Below are 11060 nucleotides of genomic sequence, written 5' to 3' on the forward strand. Positions count from 1 at the left end.
CCCTCGGCCTGGTGCTTCGGCTTCCTGGTGCTCGGCTACCTGCTCTACCTGGTCTTCGGCGCCGTGGTCTTCTCGTCGGTGGAGCTGCCCTACGAGGACCTGCTGCGCCAGGAGCTGCGCAAGCTGAAGCGGCGCTTCCTGGAGGAGCACGAGTGCCTTTCGGAGCAGCAGCTCGAGCAATTCCTGGGCCGCGTGCTGGAGGCCAGCAACTACGGCGTGTCGGTGCTCAGCAACGCCTCGGGCAACTGGAACTGGGACTTCACCTCCCTGCTCNACACCCGGCGGAGCCGGAAGCCGGCGCGGTGTCCGCGGAACACGCCTTGGGTGTTGCCTCCCCGTAACTCTTGGGAAGTGGTCCCCGAAGCCTTCGGCCCGGGTGGCTGCGGGGGTGGGGGGGGCTTCGCGGGCTGCGTTCTGCTTGTCGCGGTACCCTGCACCCGGCTGTCCGGTGGGAATCTGGAGCATCCCGGCCGCCGCGCGGGCAGGCGAGGGGATGCTGGAAACTGCCCGCTGCCTCAGTGCGCGCACCTTCCTCCTGACCCCGTCCCGCAGGGCCGAGGCCGCGCCAGAGGGTCACCTTCCAGACGGTGCCCTCTCTTTCGGTGATGCATACATTTCTCGGCCCTTTGCTCTTTGTGTGTGTGGGGGGGAGGCTGTGGGAGTAGCCGAGTGACATCACTCTGCTCTTCGCAGGTGACCTCCGAGCGGACAGGCGGATCCGGTTTCTTTTCAGAGTAGGAGGAGGTGTGAGGGAAGGGAGCGTCCGACTGCCTAGGATCCGGCAAAATGGGGGCACCTTGATTCAGCAGTTTTTTTCAACTTTAGGTGTGCGAGGCCACCCCTAAACTTCGCAGCGACTCTTCCCCTCCCCGCACTCCTCACCCAGCAGGACGCTCACGCATGGAGAAGCGTCCTCGGGTGGAAGCCGAGGCCGGCGAGTGCCCCAGGGCGCCCTTGCTGTGCCGGATTCGGTGAATGAAGGCGGCGTTTTCCCAGCGGCTAAGTGGGGCACACACACCGGGTTGGAGATATTTACACATTGATGTTGGAACCCTGGAAAGTCTCTCAAAGGATGTTCAGCGAATTCCCCTTTTTATCCACGAGACCAAATCTTTGAACAGTCCATCTTGGCGCGCACAAGGTCACACACTTCCTAATTCCCCGTGTAGTCCTGGGACCTGGGCCTCCAGTGGGTCGGGGCCGGCAGTACTGGACACGCCCCCACCCCCTCCTCCGTAGCAGGTGAATCAACTTCTTATTGCGACAACTGTTCCGTCACCCCACCCCCCTCGGACACCTCCCAGGGTTTGTTTATAATCCCCTTGGGGCTAAACCCAGTTGATTGTTTTCATAATAAGTGATACCGAGTAATAATACACTTTCCACCTAATTCCTGTAAAACAATGCTTCAGAAGACGGAGGTGAATTACTAAGCTGTAGTAAACCGAATTCTAGCTTGTATTGTGATAATGTTAAAAACCGTGTTAAACTTAGCCCTAACCAAGATGAATCCTCTTCCTTTTCAACTTTGCCAACACCACTCTTCAGCTTTATTTCCCCAAGTGCCGCTTCCGTCGTCTTTAGCTGGGTCCCTTCCTGGGAACATTTAGAAGTCCCCGTGCTTTTCCTTTGAAGGACATTTATTTGTTCTGAATTGAGACTCATTCATTCGCTGCAGAACTGTTTCCACTGGGCTGCAGCAAGTCTACAGCTGGGTCACAGTGTTGAGTAAACATTCTGTAAAGTTTCTCTCTTTGAGTGCCTTCTAAGTAATGGTATTTTAAGAACAGAACAGGGAAAGAACAATGTTGTGAGGGAAAACGTGTTTGCTTTTACTGGGTAGGATTTTCTCAGACTGGCACAGCTCCTGTAGAATCTCATCATAAGCAGATAATTAAATCTCAAAAAGTATGAATTTACATCTCAAATAGTTATTTCCTAGATTTCGTCTCTTCCTCCCCCCTTTTTTTTAATTAGGAAAAATACAGTTCCTGTTTTTAAAAAAAGGTTCGGATAGATGTCTTATTATTGGTATTCAGATTACATTGTAGTTCCTAAGAAAGTCTGTTTTCACACAAAACAAGAGTTCATTTAGGAAATCCGGTGCAAGGGGCGCTTAAGGATACACTAGATGAAAAAGGTGCCTCTCAAGTGTGTAAAATTAGCAAATCAATGAATTCTTGTCCTTGAGAGAATTGGCTTTATTAATACAGATAGAGTTCCAGCAAACTTCAGAATTCCCTAAATCAAAGATAACTCTTCTGGTTTTGTGTTGACCCGGTATCTGACACACTTTGTTCCGTGTGGTAGCAAAACAGCGATCTCAGACAATGTGGAGTCAGGGTTTGTGCTTCTCCTTCGGGTAGATACGGGTAGATACGAGGCATGCTGTGGTTGTGGTCTGTGGGCTTGTTTAACTCTTCTCGCCCCTGTCGATGGCGAATCCCTGAGCTAACTGTCGCCTACCCAGTGAGGACAGTCAGCCCTGGCTTGTCTAGAATGGTACCGCGGGGGTTACAAAGTTTCCATTCTGGCTAGTCATCTCTGAAATACAGGACCCTGGATGTGCCTGCGGCAGAATCTTCGCATCTCACCAAGTCCAAGTTCAGTCAAGTCTTCATGGTTTCTTTGCAGGAAGACTTAGGTTGTAATTCAGGGGTGATCTTCAGTCTCTGCTCTGCCAAGGACTCTGGAAATTATTTCAAACCACTGAACGTCTCTTTACTTTTCCTTGATTAAAAAACCGTATAGCAACACCTGCGTAGGATCAGCAGTGAATGGAAGGGGAAAGTACACTTTTACCTTTTCAGAGGGAAAAGCGGTAGAAAAATAAAAGGAGGCGTTGTAGACTGAGGCATTTCCCATATAACTTTTATACTGTGATTTTTTTTCTTTTTTCTTTTTTAATTTTAACGTTTATTTATTTTTGAGAGACAGAAACAGTGAGTGAGCAGGGGAGAGGGAGAGAGAGAGGGAGACACAGCATCTGAAGCAAGCTCCAGGCTCTCAGCTGTCAGCACAGAGTCTGTTGCTGGATTCAAATTCAACGAACCATGGGATCATGACCTGAGCTGAAGTCGGACGCTTAACCTACTGAGCCACCCAGGTGCCCCTGTGATTTTTTTTTTCAAGGAGTAAGGAACACTTGGGAAGTTAGAAATAAGAATAATTAAGAACATGTCAGTTTACTGTAAGTTTCCTTCTTTATTCATCTGGCAAGTTTATATATCATGCTGACGTTTGGTAAAAATGCAGTTTGTGTGCATGAGCTGTAAGGCTGGTACTTTTTTATTTTGCTGTGTTGTAAATAGGGGTCTGAATGATAGCTCAGTCCCTGTTGCTGTCAGTCGTAAGCATGGTGCCTTGCATCGTGATGCTGCCTTATCCCCGTTTATGAAGCGAGGTTTTGAAACTTTTATTTAAAGTGCTCAGAAAAGGGGGGCACCTGGGTGGTAGCTCAGTCAGTTAAGCATCTAACTCTTGGTTTCGGCTCAGGTCATGATTTTGTGGTTCGTGGGTTCGAGCCCCACCTCTGGCTCTGCTCTGATAGCACAGAGCCTCCTTGGGATTCTCTCTCTCCCTCTCTTTCTGCCCCTCTCACACTTGCTCTCTCTCTCTCAATATAAAAAAAGAAACTTTATTTAAAAAAGTTTTTTTAAGTTTATTTTTGAGAGAGGCAGAGTAAGCGAGAGGGGGAGGGGCAGAGAGAGAGAGGGAGGGAGAGAATCCCAAGCTGGCTCCACACTGTCAGCACGGGGCCCCATGTGGGACACAAACCCACAAACCTCGAGATCACGACCTGAGCCGAAACCAAGACTCAGATGCTTAACTGTCTAAGCCACCCAGGTGCCCCTAAGTAAATAAACCTAAAAAAAATAAATAAAGGGGCGCCTGGGTGGCTAAGTCGGTAGAGCGTCCGACTTTGGCTCAGGTCATGATCTCGCAGTTTGTGGGTTCGAGCCCCGCATCAGGCTCTGTGCTGACAGCTCAGAGACTGGAGCCTGCTTCAGATTCTGTGTCTCCCTCCCTCTCTCTGTTCCTCCCCCACTCATGCTCTGTCTCTCTCTCAAAAATAAATAAAAACATGAAAAAAAATAAAGGAAGTAATGTTGAAGTAAAAATCAAGTAAGAAATCAAGTAAAAACAAGTAATGTTTCCTGACACATTAAGGTTTTACAGGAACCATATTTCAGCGTCCATAGAGACTTGGATTAGGTGTACAGTCATTTGTTTCTATGTCATTTAGGGCCGCTTTCCCGCTGCAATGATGGAGTTGAGTAGTGGTGACACGAACCATGTGGCCCCAGAATCTGAACTATTTACAGCTTGGCCGTTTGCGTAAAGAGTCCACCGAACTCTGCTTTGGAATAAGCCTTAAAAGGAACTCTTAAGCCAGAGGAATGCTAAGGGTCGTACTTCCTTTTGGAAACCTTTCCAGAAGACAGTTTAGCATCCGAGACTTCTCTGCGCTGTGGTAGGCAGCCTTTAAATTAGCTGGCTAAATTTTTCAGGGGTATGCAGCATTTAAATTAGTAGCTACCATCCCCACCATTTCCAAAGCAAATGATTGTTTATTGTAGGATGTCACTAGATTTTGGTCAAATCTGTGACATGACTGTCCCCCCCCATCTTTTTTGTATTTGGAATGGTGACGAAGCCACCACTTATATTGGAATTGCCTTATCTAACGTGCTTGGTCAATACTGTATTATTTCTGGAACAGAAATGCCAATGAGGAAAGGAATTCCACCAGAAACAAACAAGCAAACTACCAACCTGGAAGAGCGATCTGAAATCCCACGCACTGAAATCCGTGCTCTTTATGCACAGGAGAGCCTTTGGTCTTGATTTGGGGCCTTTATGTTTAATTCTAACAAATTTAACTATCTGGCTTTGAAGCCCCCGGCAGATTAAAGAAGGAAACGCATGGCTGTAAGCAAGCCTAAGCCAAAGGTCACGAAAAGACAACCATTTTAAACATCGGAAAAATAAAGTGATACTATTAAAAACAAACTTTTATTGAACATTTTATGCGTACCCCTATCGCAAGGAGCTCATGAGGCGTAGGGGGCTTCATCCTCACTTTAAAAGAGGCTGAAACTAAAATTGAGGTCGAGGGACCTTACCTAGGTCACAAAACTAGTAGCGATGTGGCCTTGATTTGAGTCCAGATGTATCTGGGTTAAGAGCTTGATGTTTGCATAGTGTCTAGGCAGACAGGGTTGTTAAGGGCTGAATGTGTCTCCAGAATTCGAATGGTGAAGTCCTCACCCTTGTACTTCAAAATGTGACTATGTTTTTGGAAATAGGGCCTTTAAGGAACTGACTAATGGGGCACCTGGGTGGCTCAGACCATTGAGCATCTGACTTCAGCCCGGGTCACGATTTCACAGTTCACGAGCTTGAGCCCCAGGTCGGGTTTGGCACTGACAGCACAGAGCCTGCTTTGGACCCTCTGTCTGTCTCCCTCTCTCTCTACCCCTCCTCTGGTCATACTCTCTCTTTCAAAAGTAAATAACATTTTAAAGATATAAAAAAATAAGAAGTGATTTAAGTTAAAATGAGGACACAATGAGAAAGTACCATCTGCAAGGCAAAGAGAGAGAGACCCTGGAAGGCACCGAGCCTGCCAGTACCTTGATCTTGAACTTCTAGCCCCCAGAACCATGAGAAAATGAATTTCTGTTACTGAACCCACCTGGTCTGTGGTACTTTTTTATGGGAGCTCTAGTAAGCTAATACTGAAGCACTGTTTTGGTTTTTGTGAGTGGTACAAAAACAAAGAAACAAAACGAATATAAGAACACGAGAAACAGAATCTTTATATCTTTGCCATGTATGCCAAGCCAACAGTTCCATCTGCATGAATAAGACGCCATTATTGTAGAACGCAGTGTAATAATCGATATCCCTGAATGATCAGGAGTGATGCTTCAACATGCCTCTGTTTAAGAAGGCAGAGAAATGTGTAATAAATCCTAGAAACATTTCCACCCACTAATGGTCAAAAAGAGTATGTATTAATATTTACTAATACTCATGCGTAAGCCCATCCCTGTCTCTAAAACATCATTCTCTAGAATTTTGAAGGTCCCCCCCCCAAACTATAAATTTGCTATTATCTATGCCTGTTTTATGGCGCTTGGAACATACTGTTGCCATTATAAATGATAATCACTTGAAAGAGATTATGCGTTTGCTTTTATGACAGAACTGTAAGTCTTGTCAAGAATGTAATTTTCTCTTGTACCAGTAACCCATTGGGAAATCTGGTGCCTTTCACGACAAGTCATTTTATGGCCCTGCTCCTTGGACTGCTGTGGGTGGGGAGACCATCTGTTGTCTCTTGCGCAGAAAGTTGGAGCACGTGAACTTGCTAGTGCTTCTTTGTTTTGCCCCATACAGCGCGATTTCTTGTGGTCTGACTTCCCACAGAGCTGGTGTCCAGGACAGAGAGATCCTCTATGGCATTCCCTTTCTTTGGCATAGAATTGCATTGTGCTTGATTTTATTCTCAAGAAGCCTCATTCGATCCCAGCTGTAGCCAAATCCATGAACTACTGAAGTCCTTCTCTTCTTTGCTGAGTGTGCTATGATCACCTTGTGTTTTACCGGTGGGAGCTAAGGATTGTCTTCTTCTCAAAAAGCAGGCAATGTTGGGGGGTGTCCTAGACTTCGTGATGCTTCTGTCTCCCAGACCCAGTTTGTGCTCTGACTTCTTTGTTCATTCCAGGTAGATTCCTGCCTGTTGAGTTGGTGGTCACGCCCCCTCAGTGCAGGGCTGTGTCCCTGACCCAAGGTCAAAGGGAAGAACAGGGTGGAGGGGGCTTTAGAGGCACAGAGGAAGTAGAATCGGAAGGGACCTAGATTCTCTCCCTTTGCGTGAAGCAGTCTTGTATTTTCTGGTTGTACTCATGTTTCCGTTCTGTAATCTGTAATATAAGAACAGAATCGGTTCTTATATTAAAGAGATTAACTGGGCTGTGTTTGACATTGGCCGCGTTTCCTCATTGCCTACTATCTGCTTGATTCCCCTATCAGATTCTGACTGCATTGGGTGCTCTGGCTCAGGCTGACTTACTTTAGTCTGTGAGTCGAGAGCCTGCACTTGGAAGCCTTTGTAGATTTAGTTATTGGTACCTGGTGATGAGGTTTAGGCAGAAAGCTCCCCAGGGACTCGGTGACCCAGGTAATGTAAAGTCAATATTAGCGTGGTTTGTGGGTGCCGAGCAGAGAAAACAAAAGCACACAATTTAAAAAAAAATGCGAGTTTTTATTTCTCTGAGCGTGGTCAGTGGATTGCATATTAGGAATAGGAATCGAGGGACACCTGGGTGGCTCCGTCGGTCTGACTTTGGCTCAGGTCATGATCTTGGGGTTCCTGAGTTTGACCCCTGCATGGGACTCTCTGCTGTCAGCACAAAGCCCACTTCGGATCCTCTGTCCCCACCCCCCCTGCCCTTTCCCTGCCTGTGTACTCTCAAAAATAAATAAAATAAAACATTTAAAAAATGAGAAATAAGAATTGAAGTATAGACTTGTCGAATCACTGTGTTGTACCCCTGAAGGTAATGCGACATTGCATGTTAATTATACTTCAGTTGGAAAAAAAAAAAAAAGCATTGGAGGAGGGCTAATTAGCTCATACCCTGTTCATGCTGAGGCAGCATGGGGACCCACATTCAGCTATTTATTCAAGGTGGTGCCTTCACCCCCCACTCCACTCAGCTTCATGGAAGCCTCTTGAGGTTTATTCAAGCTCTGGTTTGCAGCACAGCCTTGAAGGAGACCTTTAGTCTAAGGTGCACTGAGGAGGGGAGGCGGAGAGGCGCAGAGAGGCGCAGAGGCGCCGTTGTCCAAGAGAAGAGAAGAGAGCCAGCCTGGGGCNGGTTCGTGTCCCACTTGTTCCCGCTCTTTCTCCTCCGCCCGCTGGTTCTCCGCATCTTGTATACCGCCAGGTATGGGAATGCCCCATTCTTCTGGGACACATAGCACTTACCGCCCTGGACTGAAATTCCTTATTTTCACGTCTGTCTTTCTGCCAGGGTGGCCTTGAGAAGGAGCGCCATCTTGGCCTCATTCTGCTGCGTCCCTAGCGCTCAATAGGTCCTCATTAAACGCAAAGGAAGGCACGTCTCTTCCCGGGTCTGAGTCTTTTTCCTCTTCTGGAAAGCGAGGAGATTTCTAAAGATGTTACTCATTTTCAAGAGACCTCACGTATCATTTCGTTACCTTGATAAGGAAACAGAGGCCCAAGTTGCTTAAATGATCTCCTACCGTTACTTACATAAAAGGTGATATCCGCGTGCCTCGCGTATCCTCAGTGCACTGTGGAAGGCTCTAAGTGATCTAAAGCGAGGAGAAAGGCATGCATTCTTGAGCAAATATTTATTGAGCACTTAAGTTCACCGGGTACTGCTCCAGCCACTGGGAGATCCTGCCTTCCTGGATGTCTGTCTGGTAGGAGGAAGGAGAGCCTATAAATAAGATGATTAAGTGGGAGATAATGGAAAATATGTATTGGTCCCTGCCCCAGGTTCCAGGCACAGAGGCCCTAAAAGCTCGGTAAATTCCTGAGTAGAACACGAGGAGAATCTTCTCTTCCGTGTGCTCTAGGGTGGGGGCTGGTCAGCAGAAAGACCCAGCCATGATTAGGAGCTTGGAATTTTCAGCCCCACCCCCAACATCCAGAGAAGGGAGAAGCTAGAAATGGAGTTAACGATCTGCCATGCCACCGTGAGGAAGCCTCCATAAATATCCCAGTAGCATGGAATTCTGGGAGCTTCTGGGTTGGTGAACACGTGCACGCCAGGAGGGGGGCGCGCCCCAAGTCTACAGGGACAGAAGCTCCTGCCTTGGGACCCTCCCAACTTGCCCAGTGCATCTCTCCGTCTGTCTGTTCCTGAGTCATATCCTTTTATGATGAGCCGGTGATCTAGTGAACGAACTGTGTTCCTGAGCTCTGTGAGCCCTTCTAGCAAATTAATGGACCCTGAGGAAGGGATCGTGGGAACTCTTATTTATAGCCAATAAGACAGAAGTAGAACTGACAGCCTGGACTTGACTTTGTAAGTGAGGACAGCCTTGCAGGGCTGAGCCCTTCACCTGTAGGGATCTGATGCCGTCTCCAAGTAGATAGTGTCACAGTTGGGCCGACTCGCAGGAAGCCAGCTGCCATCACAGAAAATCGCTGTCGTGGAGAAAAAAAACGTCCACGCATATGGCGACCAGAGGTGTCAGATGTGTTACGTTTTGTGTGAAGAGGCACAGGAGACACACTGAGAGGTGTAAACACACAGCACCTCGTGTGGGGATAGACTGCTAAGGAGCTGCATCCTAGAGCAGTGGGAAGCCAAGGAGATAGGGAGACTTGGGGGGGCGGAGGGCTGGAGGGGGAGGGGTCCAGGACTGTGGGCTCTGGTAAGGAAGTCACAAAAGGCCTCACTGAGTAAATGGCATTTGATACAAGAATCAGAGGAGGTGGGAGTGCATCATTCAGCTATCTGGGGATGTTCTAGAACAAAGTCCCGGTATCGGAGGTGTTTCGAGAAAGGCATCATGGATGTCGGGAGACAGCGGGGGACCGGGTCATGGAGAAGGAAAGCGGGCAAGTGGCCTTGAGAAATAGCATGACCGTAGGTAGAGAAGAGAAAGGAGGTATTACAGGTGGAGCATGTGAATTCTCTCAGCCAAGTTGCCATTTGATACATTCATTTAACAATAGTTTAAATACTTGAACTTCCCGGCTAAGAAACAGTCTCTAAGCTGTAATATCATTTTCTAATTTAATAGTATATAAGGCCGTATGGAAAACTGGGGGGTGGCGCAGGAAGATTCGCTTCATATTTTCTTAAAAAGTTAACAGCAGGATATTTAGTATTTGACATAATTGTTCAATTTAAAATTTGCAATCTGTATAGTCCAGAGAACAACAATAAATCTATCTCTTCTTCAGTGCCATTATTAGGAGCAGCTAACATTCAATAAATTGCCAAGAAATCAGTGTAGGTCTTTCCTGTTTTTCAAAAGCAAATAAGAAAAACATACAATTTTTTTTTTCCCACGAGGGATCGATCTCAGAACTTTAGGAGGTCGATCACCTTCAAATAAGGGCATTTACAGTTTGTGACAGATGGTGAAATTATCATGTGACTCGGAAAGCTGAGTAATTTTCATTTCTTCTGCTTGTTTTTAAGTTTGCCATAATTACCATTTGAAATGATGCCATTTGAATAACACAGCTCCCAGCTACTCGTGGATGATCTAAGGTGCGCCTTTCTGTCTCCAAACACCGAATCTTCGAATCTTCTCGGTGTCCCCCTGAGCCTGTGACTTAACAGGAGCCACAGTGGAATGTTTGAAACTAGAACTTAAAGGTTAAAGCACTCTTGGAGCTAAAATTCTTTAAATGTTTGAACACTGGTTACCAAGGCACTGAATTATTTAAAGGCTGTGGTTAGGGGATTAAGTTAATTAAAGGCGCCCTGGAGGCTGTCCCCACCCTGGCCTCCCCATCCCAGGGCCTCACCGAGTTCCGAGCTGGGAGAGGAGACCCCACGTCACGACCTATCGGCCACCCAGGGGTCGGGACAGGAGCTCGCCCACGCCCACGGGCAGGCTGCACAGATGCACCGCTCAGGAGGGGGTGCGGATGAGGCCCACGCTTTCACACCCCCAAACAGCAGGGAAGAGCACCAGCATGCAGGCTTGCAAGCTGTCATCCGCTGGGCTGGGCGCATCCTCCCCTCCCTCGCCTCTGCTCCTCTCCAGCCCCTCTCCGGTTTAAAACATTGAACAAACCAACAAAGGGGAAAGAAAGAGCAAAACTAAAATTACAAAAAAAAAAAAAGGGGCAGCACACCACCATTGGTAGTTTCTGGAACATGACCTAAATCTACATCTGTTCTTCCAGCCGCTCTGGCCGAACACGTATTATTTGCGGAGGTAATCTGGGTGAGGCTGAAATGACACGCTGGCACCTGGTTCCGTGTGTCGGCTTGTGCTGGCAGTCACCTCCTGCCTGCTGAGGCTGAGTCCCGTTCCCCTGGGCTGGCGGGGAT

At 47.5% G+C, this 11060-nt stretch overlaps 1 protein-coding gene across 1 annotated transcript in view; it reads left to right on the forward strand.

Annotated features, from left to right (window-relative positions):
* The window catches only part of KCNK1 (potassium two pore domain channel subfamily K member 1), a gene marked incomplete at its 5' end in the record, with an annotated part of 49822 nt that continues 38762 nt past the window's right edge, over nt 1-11060 (forward strand). Inside the window, one exon of the mRNA XM_077751691.1 lies at nt 1-263. Coding sequence (XP_077607817.1) covers nt 1-263 — 263 coding nt within the window. The remainder of the gene's footprint in view (nt 264-11060) is intronic.

Source organism: Crocuta crocuta, unplaced genomic scaffold (assembly GCF_008692635.1).
Source record: "Crocuta crocuta isolate KB4526 unplaced genomic scaffold, BGI_CrCroc_1.0 scaffold59, whole genome shotgun sequence".
Taxonomy (NCBI): Eukaryota; Metazoa; Chordata; class Mammalia; order Carnivora; family Hyaenidae; genus Crocuta; species Crocuta crocuta.